The 12234-nt window shown below is 50.3% G+C and overlaps 1 protein-coding gene across 1 annotated transcript in view; it reads right to left on the minus strand.

Annotated features, from left to right (window-relative positions):
- Positions 1–6128: 6128 nt before the first annotated feature.
- NCAPH (non-SMC condensin I complex subunit H) overlaps positions 6129–12234 on the minus strand; it is a 704755-nt gene continuing 698649 nt past the window's right edge. The window contains 1 exon segment of the mRNA XM_029604457.1: positions 6129–7204. Within this exon segment, the coding sequence (XP_029460317.1) occupies positions 7145–7204 (60 nt within the window). The 3' untranslated portion in view covers positions 6129–7144.

A 12234-nucleotide genomic window follows, 5' to 3' on the forward strand; every position in this document is an offset into this window, starting at 1 on the left:
CTCTGCTGTCGAGGACCCTCGTGAAGCTCCGCCAGGACAGGGGAACCATGATCCTGATAGCACCGCACTGGCCACGCCAAGTGTGGTTTCCCATACTCCAGGATCTCTCCATCCGCAGGCACATTCCTCTGGGACAGGACTCGCATCTGCTCACTCAAAACGACGGATGCCTCCTTCATCCCAACCTCCAAGCCTTGTCCCTGACGGCATGGATGTTGAAAGGTTAGTCCTTCAGCCTTTTAACCTTTCAGACTCAGTTTCTCGTGTCCTGATAGCTTCATGAAAGCCCTCTACAAGAAAATCTTACTCATACAAATGGAAAAGGTACACATCATGGTGCACTTCTCAGTCCCTTGATCCCCTTTCCTGTCCAATCTCTAAGTTCTTGGACTATTTGTGGCATCTATCAGAATCCGGTCTCAAGACCTCTTCCATTAGAATGCATGTCAGTGCGGTAGCCGCCTTCCATAAGGTATTGGGGGTGTTCCTATTTCAGGTACAACCCCTTGTACAACACGCTTTCTTAAAGGCTTGCTCCATTTAAGCCACCTTTATGTCCGCCGGCCCCATCTTGGGACCTTAATCTGGTTCTTGGTCGCCTTATGAAACCACCTTTCGAACCTCTGCACTCCTGTGAATTAAAATATCTCACATGGAAAGTGTTATTCCTTTTGGCTATCACTTCAGCTCGCAGGGTTAGTGAATTACAGGCCCTAGTTACCTATCCGCCTTACACTAAACTCCTGCAGGACCCGGGCGTACTCCGCACTCACCCTAAATTCTTACCTAAGGTAGTTTCGGAGTTTCATATTAATCAATCCATCATACTACCTATCTTTTTTCCCAGGCCCCACTCCAACTCCAGGGAACAGACTCTGCATACCCTAGACTGTAAACGAGCTCTAGCTTTTTATCTAGACCGTACAGTTGCTCACAGGAAGAGCACTCAATTATTTGTCTCTTTCCATCCCAACAAGTTAGGACAACCTGTGGGTAAGCAGGCTCTCTCCTCTTGGTTGGCGGACTGCATTTCTTTTTGCTATCAGCAAGCTGGCATTCCTTTTCAAGACCGTGTCAAGGCACACTCTGTGAGGGCCATGGCGACTTCAGTAGCACACCTTCGATCGGTGCCGCTTCCTGACATCTGCAGAGCTGCAACATGGAGCTCCCTCCATACCTTTGCAGCCCACTATTGTTTGGATAAGCTGGAAGACAAGATTCCATCTTCGGCCAATCTGTCTTGCGTAACCTTTTTCCAACCTGATGTACCAACACCCTTCCACCTTCCCGGTAGGGTGCGGATGCCCTGTACCAAATTCCACCCCAGTTGTTGTTCCTGTTGCACGCCGTTGGGTGCATTTGGTGCAAGTCAGGACATCCTCAGCTCGGTACTCACCCATTTGTGAGGACAACCATCCTGCTTGTCCTGTGAGAAAGCAAATGTTGCTTACCTGATGTAACAGGTGTTCTCACAGGACAGCAGGATGTTAGTCCTCACGAAACCCGCCCGCCCCCCCCGCGGTGTTGGGTTCGTTTCTTTTATTTTTCAGCACTGCCTGTAGCTATAAAAACAAGACTGAAGGGAGACCCCCTGCTGGCTGCAGGTTAGTGCCGTGCTGGGCATGCCCAGTAGGGGCCAGTCAAAGTTCCTGAAACTTTGACAGAAGTTTTCCGTGGTTGGGCTCCATCCTCGATGTCACCCATTTGTGAGGACTAACATCCTGCTGTCCTGTGAGAACACCTGTTACATCAGGTAAGCAACATTTGCTATATGCTCTCAGCAATAGGCGGTTAGCAATACACGCTCAGTGGCATTCAATATGCTTTCATCAACAGGCGGTTAGTAATACATGCTCAGTGGCATATGCACACAGCAATAAGTCAATATTCGCACAAGGAGGAATAGAGCCGCGCCTATTACGGGCGCTCAATACCTGAACAAGGCCCCAAAATGGCGTCCTCCACGGCGTGCCACGCCGCTGATCCTCTGCTCCTCGGAGACCAGAAATAAAAGATGTACGCCCGGGTTCCAGTCGGAGACCGCTCGGCTGGAACCCGGGCGGTCTCCGGCTGCGGGGGGAGAGGGCAAGTACCTTCACCGCCGCGTTTGAGGATATGCACCCGCTGCCTCGTCCACGCCGGGACCGAGGCGCCTCGAAAGCCTCACCCGAACCTCGCCCGGGGGCTGTGTCCCTGCCGCAATTCGGCCACCGGACCGAGGACTTACACCTCCGGGGTGATCACGGAAATCACCACGGGAAACTCTACTGGGGGAGGGACCTTAGGGTATCACCGCAGGAGTGCGGGGCTCGATGTAATAGAAGATTTAGTAAGTAGAAAAAGAAAGAAAAGTAGATTTGGAAACACACGCTCAACTAGCTGTGCAGGCTCTCCAACTGCTTTGGAGACGAAATTACTTGAGTTGCTACGCTTCCTGTGGGGATATATATACCCCGTGCTGACGTCAGATCCGTCTCCAACTGCTAGCACGCGGATACTATCCCATTCGTTCTGAGTCCATCTGGCTACACGCCAGGAAATGGTGGTATGCTTAGCAATGGCTGTAACCGCTGAGTCCACCTTGGAATCTTAAGGGAGCTCCAAAACTCCATGGGCAGCGGATATAGCTTGTCCATAGCTCGGCTAACAAGCAGAGTAGCGTCTGGGTTATCCCATTCCCAGGAAACAATCTGATAAAGCTTGGGATGAAAAGGAAAGGTTTGCGGCGGTGCCCGGAGTCCCGACAAAACAGAGTCTCCCGGCGCATTATCCACAGCAGCCTGTGACCCTGGGATTTCCAATTTCTGGAGAACATGCGCAATTAATGGGTCCAGTTCCTCCTTATGGAATAAATGGAGTATCGCGAATCGTCTCCCTCCACCGGGTCCGCACCACCCACATCATCACCCATGTTCTGAGTGATAGGGTCTTGAGGAGTAGGACCCGCAATTAAGTTCGGGATAATAGTTCCAGAACTTTGGATAATATCAGCCGCTCCCGGACTGGGGCTGTCATGGAGCGCTGAGCCCTTTAAAATCTTAGGAGGGACAGGAGCCTGATTTTCCCAGTCCGATTCTGCTTCCACATAAGCCTTATGGAGAAGCAGAACAAACTGAGAAGAAAAGGGATGAGGCCTCTTTAAGGGCCCCCTCCACTGCACCGGATTGCGGGAGACCAGAGTCCTGTTGAAAATTGCGGCGTCCCTGAGGGCTGAGAGGCGGCGGTGACAAGGGAGGGAAATACTCACCCTCCCCCATTGAAACTACATCAGCATTGGGCCGATTCAAGATGGCCGCTGCCTCCGACATCGGGAGCGTGCTCTGTCCCTGACTGAGAGGGATTGCCACTGTTTTAGGTCCCCTCTGGCGCGGCAGGGCCCCTTCCCCTGCCCGAAAACGGCCGCCGCGAAGGCCCCTCGCCCCCGGGAATACACTGGGAGCAGAGGCCTTCGCGGGAGAGCCTGAAGCCCGGCTCTCCACAGGCCGTGCAAACGGTCTCCCGCGGCATCACCAGGCACGAAAACGTCACAAAAATATGTCGGGTGGCAGGCAACCCCGTCCGGAGTTCCTAGTGAGGACGGCAGGCACAGGGTAAGTTGGATCGTAGCAAACCCTTATGTAAATAAAAAGGAAGCACTGTCCAGCCTAATAAAAACTGTACTGCTTTTTTTTTTTTTTGTAACAAAACTTTACTGCAGCAAAGAAACAAATGTGGAGCCTGTATAGAAATAGGAACCTGTCTGAAATGACAGCCCCCGAGGAATGTAGCGTCTCTGGGGGTGAGAGTGACCGGCCCACCGATGAATCCTCCCCCCTCTACTCACTGGGCAGGGGACCAAGAGTACTCTGGGGATAGGCTAAAGGGCAATGCCCTGCCTAGGCTCCAAGTCTTTTTCTATCTTTCTGTCTAACTTTTATTTTTTTTTTGACAGAAGAATTGATCTAGTCAGAGGATTCCCCAGAAATAAGTCAAACCTGACACCAAAGGATAGAGGAACCCTTCCCAATTTGGAGATTATCAGGAACGCAGGTTATGCACTCTTAATCTGCTGGAGTCAGAGAAATACTAAGGGACTGCAGGTAGCACACCAGGGTATATGGGAGGTACCTTTTCAGTTTCTCTCTGACTCCATCTGCTGGAAGGGAGGCATAACCCAGCAGTCTGGACTGATCCTGGTACATACAGGGAACAGTTATAAGTACTAGATAATTCCATTTGATAGATATTAATACATGTCTATGAATGTCACTTTGTAAACCGTTGTGATCTATACATGGAACGATGGTATATAAAATGTCTAAATAAATAAATATATACAAGAAGAAAGGAAGCATGCAAGCATGGAGAATGGGAAAAATCAGAAAGGAGGTACATAGGAAAGGAGGAAGAGAAGAAGCAGGCTTTTGGAATTACACTGAGGATGGAGGTAGTCTGTGAAATACAAGGGAGCGCGACTGGCCAGGAAGTGGGAGAGGAACAGGCTGGGTTGGATAAGAAAGAAAGAAGGATCAGCATGAGCTGGGGGCGAGAGAGAAGGAAGAAAGTCTGCTGTGGCCTGCCCAAGAAAGATAGCCAGTAAACAAAGAGGACTCACTGAGGTCCAGCACAGTCCATCTTAGCTGCCTACCCATGAGAGGAGATACCGGTGGAGAAGAGGTGTTTGGGGAGCCTGGTAGGGGCACAGACGAATTAGAATGCCTGGGTTGTGCACTCACTTGTTTTCAAATTTAAGGACTCTTCTATATGAGCAGAGAGTTAAAATGGTTAGGGAATATTTGTAACCTTACACAGGTTATAAATACTGGAGCTGTGAATTCATCCATCATGATTTAACTCCTTAGTGAAGGCTTTGTTAAAAATAACTGCATGTCTCATTAATAATTACCAGCCATGCTAACTCAGCTGCTTATGGCAAATATTAATTATCAAGAAGCAGAGCCAGTCTCATTGAGCTTCCTGGCACACATCTTCTACAGAATAGCTGGGAGTATGGTAGAGGCAGTGCACCCTTGAACTGTTGTGTTCTTATTTCTCTTTTCAGGTTCTCGAGGCAGAACTTGTTCACAAGAATTTACAGCAGAAAGGGCCATGGAGGAGTAATAGTGAGTCCACCAGGTGGATTTCTCGATTCCTACCTCTCTTCCACTTTCCATCCTGATGGTTTCCATGACAACCTCAATAAAAACACACTGTGGGTACCTGTCAGCCTCCTATGAAAAACAACCTAATAAATAACTGCAAATAAAGACCAAGTCTGCTGAGCAAATGTTTACAGTTGTAATTGACACTCCATGCAGGTTACCCTAATGCAGAGATGTTATACCTAAATTTATCACAGGTTACCCTATTTCTTTATTTCCATCTTTTAATAAGACACCCTCAAGCTCTTGGAGCTTCTCAAGAGTGAAATATTTACTTATAAAACATGCTGTTAATAGATAGCAATGGCAAAATTTACAGAGGTTGAGGTTGTGTGGATTAGCCCAGTAGCACCAACACTCACCAACCTACAGCAATACAATGTGAAACTGACACATATGAAAATAGGACATGTGCTACCTTCCCTCCCTCCCTCATCCCAGCACCTCACTTCCTGTGACATGCCAAGTCTAAGTGATCCTGGCCAGGAATCTCAATCTCAAGTGCTATGGCCAACCCAAAACCCTTTTTGAAAAAATAATGTACCCTACTTTAGATTTCTGAAAGCACATGCTTTAAAATACTTGAAAATAAATATAAACCAATTAGTTGCTGCCTTAAACTTTTTTAAAACATTGGGATCTCCTTAGTCTGACTTGAAAGTGGCACATTTATCAAATCTGGTAGTAACTGACTTATGTGAGAACAGTATAAGCTTGTGTAAATTACTCCAGTTGGAATGGGCTTAAACTGCAGGTCTAAAGTCCCAGTTTAAGAACTCCACTGGCAGCATTGATTAATTCTGGTTTGGGGGTCCTGTGGAAGGCCTGAGAAGAAAATCAATCAGGCTGTCTGCTATGAATACAATCCCCAACTACAAACTACTCCCTACTAGTGTGCTAGATTCTCTAGTTCATGACACTCTTGGATGCCATAAGAATCCTCTTCACCCACAGTGAATTCTTTAAAAAACAACAGCAAACTAAAAATTAATTTGGAGATTTATTTTAAAAACATGACTAATAAGCACTTATTTATATATGTTCATGTAGAATCTTCAGAAGAACAAAATATTAAGAAATAAGATGTAAGTATACAAAGATAATATACAAAAAGAAATATTAAAATTGGAGACTAGGTACTGGAGCGGTTGCTATAAGCAGTTCTCTTCACTGCTTCTTGGTATCCATTAACAGCTTTTTACTAGAGAAGGGTAGTAAAGCACAAAAGTAATCGACTGTCTGGGAAGCATCGGAGGTCAAAGTCTACTTGGTTAGAGTTATGAAATGCAGTGTTACTGTTAAGGAGTAGGAAGATCAGAGATTGCTGAATTCCAGAGATTACTTTACCTAAGCAAGTAGACGGTAAACTAGTGCCTAGTGAAGTTAATCACCTGTATCTGCACATTCCCTGAGCTCTGAAAGGAGGATGATGTGAACAGTTGTTTACAGGAGGATGCTGCTATCCACAGGAGCCAATGCAGGCGGCTTTAAAGGAAACTGATGAATGTATCTTCTTACCCACCAAACAGAAGACATCTCTGGAGAATGTTGTATTTCATAAGTTTGGGTAGCAGATGGTGATAAAGTATTGATAGGTAGCAGTTGCTAAGAAACATGAAACATTTTCGTATTCTTCCAAATGGTCTCTCCCTACTTGGTAACTGCAGGAGATCCAGATGTTATCTTTAGTTTAAAAAAAAAGAATACAAAAAAAGAATACAAAAAGACACCATTCCCCTTTATTGCAGCCACACTGATGGCTGTAACTGAGCCATGCTATCCACTCCAGGAATTATACAGTAGGAAAATGGGACTGACTGGTTTACTGCTTGTTTAAGTGCAAGCACAATGTTCACTAGGGGTCTCCTGTCAGTGCTAAAAGACAGACTTGGAGATTCTATCAAAGAATGTAGCGTGCAAATGTGTATCCCTTTCTCTTCAAAAACCAGGGCATCCTGTCACAGCCAACACATGTCTCCATCTTATCCTGTCGAGGTTGTATGTCAATCTCCCTGGGTAATGAAAACGTCAGACAGGTCTTCGACACCCGTAAGCTTCAAATTCTGGGGAATGATAAATAGATGTAAAAACACAGAAGCACAGAGTAATCAATCTCCCTGTCAGTCCCAGATCAGACACTGGGGCTCAAAATAAGTCATCCCTGATAGCTTTACCACAAAGGATCAGGGAAATTTATTTATTTATTTATTTATTTAACTTCTTTTACTATACCGATACTCAAGACCAGGTCTTATCGTACCGGTTTATAATAGAACAGGGGGAAAACCAAATTAACATCTAGGTAGAAATGAAAAAGTTACATTAAAACAGGGAGCGTAAAACATGGAAGATGGAAGACAGGGCAGAATTAAACTATAACAATAAGGAGTGATAAATATAATCAACAAAAAACAATAAATTAGTAATACATAAACAGAGATTTATCCTCAGCGGTTATTAACATGGTATGTCCGGTGGAAGGAGGGGAGGTGAGTAGGGGGGAGGGATAAGGGAGAGGTTGAGGGGTGAGAGACAGTGTTGGTCGAAAGGGGTTCCTTCAACGGTAGGCTTGAGCGAACAGCCAGGTTTTAAGTTTTTTTCTGAATGTTAGATGGCATTGTTCCTGGCGTAAGTCTTGAGGAAGCGAATTCCAATGTAGCGGACCTGCTGTCGAAAGTGCTTGCTTGTGAATAGAGTTGTGGACTGATGATTTGTTGGGAGGGGCCTTGAGCGAGCTTTTGTAGGCAGTTCTTATTGGCCTTGCGGAAGTATGTAGTTCAATAGGGAAGGTGAGTTGGAGAGTGGATTGTTGGTAGACAGATTTGTGGATGATAGTGAGAGCTTTGAAAAGTATTCTATATTGAATGGGAAGCCAGTGTAAGATTTTTAGGATTGGAGTGATATGGTCCTTGCGCCGTGTGTTTGTAAGGATCCTGGCCTCTGCGTTTTGCAGCATCTGTAGAGGTTTGGTCGAAGAAGCGGGGAGACCGAGTAGTAGAGCGTTACAATAGTCGATCTTTGAAAACAGTATTGCTTGAAGCACAGAACGGAAATCCTGGAAGTGTAAGAGCGGTCTTAGTTGTTTCAGGACCTGTAGCTTGAAGAAGCATTCTTTGGTTGTAGCGTTAATGAATTTTTTGAAATTCATTCTAGAGTCAAGAGTGGCCCCAAGGTCTCTGACATGGCTTGCTAGTGGGATTATTGCATTATTGGCGAAGGGGTGGTTATCGCTAGGGGAGATAACCAGGAGTTCCCTGTACGTACCAGGATCAGTCCAGGACACCTGGGTTGTGACTCCGCACCAGTAGATGGAGACAGACTAAAACTTGTGGGCGGAGCCATATATGCCCCTGTGCCAGTCACAGCCCCTCAGTCTTACTCTGTCTCCAGTAGATGGTGCAGGTCCGGTCACAGCTCCTCCCTGCCCTGATTCTGGTACTCCGTCAGGGTTGGTTTTCTTTTCTTATTGGGTTAGGCCAGGTTAGGCTTTCGTGTCTTTTAATTGGAATTTTTTGCCAAATTGTCACTGACGTCCGTCTGCCCTGCCTCCCAGGAGGGTTGAGAGGTCCTGAGGGGACTACCCCCCCCCCGGTTGAGGCCGCTGCTAGGGTCGAGGACCCGGCTTTGCTAAGTAGCAGCGTCAGGGGTGACACCGGGGAGCCCGGTTCACTCACCCCTGCTGTACTAGGGCTCCAGGACCGCGGACAGCGACAGGCCTTGTTTTTGTAAAAAAAAAAAAAAAAGTTTTGTCTGTTTTTGTTCCAGCTCTCTGTTCCTTGCGTCGCCACTCTCGGGGGAGGCGCCACTGACAGGGGGAGGCCGTTCGCGCGAATTTTATTAATTTTTTATTTCTGTCGCGGCCCTCTTCGCGCCGTTTCGCCGGCATGCCTCGTGGCTTCCGCTTGCCGAGCCTGTGGCTCGGCGCGCGACGGTCTATGCACTTCCTGCATTCCGGGCGATGAAGGGTCGTCCGGGGCGTCTCGGGGGGCTCGAGTGCGGCCCGCGCGACCACCGCCGAGCGGGGGGGGCGCGTTGGAGAAGCCCCAGGATTTGTTCCCCGCTCAGCGCGGGAGTGGCGGCCATTTTAGCCACGGGCCGCGAAATGGCGCGGGAAGCGGCAGGGCCTGCGGCCTTGCCTCCTGCGCTGTCTCCTCAGCGGGCCCGGCGGGGGGGAGTCCCTCGGGGGACCCGGGGTCCCCGGGGAGCCCAGCTGAGGCTGATTCGGATTCCAGCTCGTTTTCGGAGGACTTTGCGCTTTTGCTGCGCAAAGTCCTGAAATGTAGGAAAAGTAAGGGCAAGCGCGGCCGGAGGGAGTCCCGCAGGGCTCCACCGCCGAAGAAGTCCAACAGTGGGCCCCCGAGTGCTTCCAGGGGGAAACGTCCTCCGCGTGGCGTCCCACAGGAGGCGGACCCGGATTCCTCCACGGGGGCGGACACTGATTCCTCTGAAGAGCCACAAAAAGGGGCCGATGACGTGGCAGGGGACGGATCCGCTCCAGCTGCAGCAGGAAAGGCATCACAGGCAGCGGAGGGAGACAATCCCAAGGTGGTCCGGCTTTTCCGCAGGGAGGAACTGCCTCCCCTAATTCCGGCCATCCTCCAGGAACTGGGAATTGAAGCACCTCCGGTAGCAGTTCGACAGGAGGCGAACATGGATCCGGTCCTGTTAGGCCTCACGGGCCCTGCAGTGGCTTTTCCGTTTCATTTTTCTTCTACGGACATCCTATTCCGGGAATGGGACACCCCGGAATTGGGGCTGAAGGTCAGCAAGGCCATGGACAAGCTTTACCCGCTCCCGGAGGATGCGCTGGACCTCCTTAAGCTCCCCAAGGTGGATTCGGCGGTGTCTGCAGTAACAAAGAGATCCACTATTCCAGTCACGGGTGCGACAGCCCTCAGAGATCTTCAGGACAGGAAGCTGGAAGTGCAGCTTAAGAAGATTTTCGAGGTTTCCACGCTGGGTATTCGAGCCACCATCTGTACGAATTTCGCTATGAGAGCTAGCTTGCGCTGGGCCCAAGTTCTCCAGGCCAATGCGGATCTTACTGCTGGCGAGGCAGCGCAGGCGGATAGGTTAGAAGCAGCAATAGCTTATGGCGCAGATGCGCTCCACGATCTGCTACGTACCTCGGCGAGATCCATGGTGGCTGCGGTTTCGGCGCGCAGACTCCTGTGGCTACGCAACTGGGCAGCAGACGGCTCCTCCAAGGCTCACCTCGGGGCGCTACCGTTCAAAGGCAAGTTGCTGTTTGGCAAGGAGTTAGATGACTTGATGGTTTCCCTGGGGGAAAACAGGGCTTTTAGGCTGCCCAAGGATAGATCCAGGGCGCGGTCTTCTTTTTCGGCTAGGTCCCGCTTTCGGGGTCCCAGGAAGTCGCGTCCTCAAAGGTCGTCCGGGCACGCATATAGGTCTGCTTCCTCCCGTACTTTGCAGTGGCAGCAACAGTCCTTTCGGGGAAAGCGCTTCGGGAGGCAAGGAGGTCCCCTTGCGATTACGGGGCCCAAGTCGTCACAATGAAGAGTGGTCGGCCCATCTCCCGCCGCAGCCCCTGCACTCCGTTCCCAACGTCGGGGCGCGGTTGATGTCCTTTTTCGGGAGATGGGCCGATGTAACGTCGGACCAGTGGGTCCTCAGCGTGATAAGACACGGCTACGCGTTAGATTTTGCTCGCACTCCAGCGGACAAGTTTCTTGTCTCGCCCTGCAAGGCTCCCGAGAAGAGGGCGGCGGTGCTAGGCACCATCCGACGCTTAGAAGCTTTGGGAGCCATTTCCCCCGTCCCAGTCAGTCAGCACGGCAGGGGCCGTTACTCCATTTACTTCATCGTCCCAAAGAAAGACGGCTCGTTCAGACCAATCCTGGATCTCAAGGGGGTAAACCGATGCCTGCGCGTTCCTCACTTCAAAATGGAGACGATTCGGTCGGTCATCGCCGCGGTAAGGCCCGGCGAGTTCCTGGCCTCCCTGGATCTTACGGAGGCGTATCTTCACATAGGCATTCAGCCGGCGTTCCAAAGCTTCCTCAGGTTCTGCATTCTGGGACGGCATTACCAGTTTCGGGCGCTCCCGTTTGGGCTCGCAACGGCTCCCCGTACGTTCACGAAGGTGATGGTGGTGGTGGCAGCGCAGTTGCGCCGGGAAGGTCTCCTGGTCCATCCTTATCTGGACGATTGGCTGATTCGGGCGAAGTCCGAGAATCAGTGTCGATTGGCAGTGGACAGGGTTCTCCATCTCCTGCAGTCCCTAGGATGGGTGGTCAACTTCAGCAAAAGTCATCTGGCACCCACGCAGACCTTGGAATATCTAGGAGCGGTGTTCGACACGAAGCAAGGCAAGGTGTTCCTGTCACACGACCGGGTATGCAAACTGCAGTCTCAGGTACGGCGTTTACTGTCGCTCCGTCGACCGCGGGTCTGCGACTACCTTACGGTTCTTGGATCTATGGCTTCCACGCTGGCGCTGGTCCCCTGGGCATTTGCTCACCTGCGACCATTACAGGCTTCGTTGCTGGCCCGCTGGAAGCCGGTCTCGGAGGACTTCCACCTACCGCTTCCTCTAGCGGGACACGCGAGGTCCAGCCTGCTGTGGTGGCTGGATTCCAGTCATCTGTCTTCTGGTGTCTCCCTTCTGGTTCCCGACTGGACAGTGGTAACCACGGATGCCAGCCTCTCCGGCTGGGGGGCGGTCTGCCTAGGGAGTTCGGTCCAGGGCAAATGGTCAGTGTCGCAAGCCCAATGGTCTATCAATCGCCTAGAGACCAGAGCGGTCCGTCTGGCTTTACAATGCTTCCTGCCCTTGCTGCGAGGAACGGCAGTCCGGGTGTTGTCAGACAATGCGACACCTTGGCTTACATCAACCGCCAGGGCGGAACAAGGAGCCCCCAGGTGGCGGAGGAGGCTCAACACTTGATGGCCTGGTCGGAGCTGCATCTCAGCAACATAGCAGCATCTCACATTGCGGGAGTCGACAACGTTCAGGCGGATTTTCTCAGCCGTCATCGTCTAGATCCCGGAGAGTGGGAGCTGGGGGACGAAGCGTTTCTTCTCATTTGCGACACGTGGGGGGTGCCCCACATGGATCTGATGGCCACGTGGC

The sequence above is a fragment of the Rhinatrema bivittatum genome, chromosome 5, assembly GCF_901001135.1.
Source record: "Rhinatrema bivittatum chromosome 5, aRhiBiv1.1, whole genome shotgun sequence".
Taxonomy (NCBI): Eukaryota; Metazoa; Chordata; class Amphibia; order Gymnophiona; family Rhinatrematidae; genus Rhinatrema; species Rhinatrema bivittatum.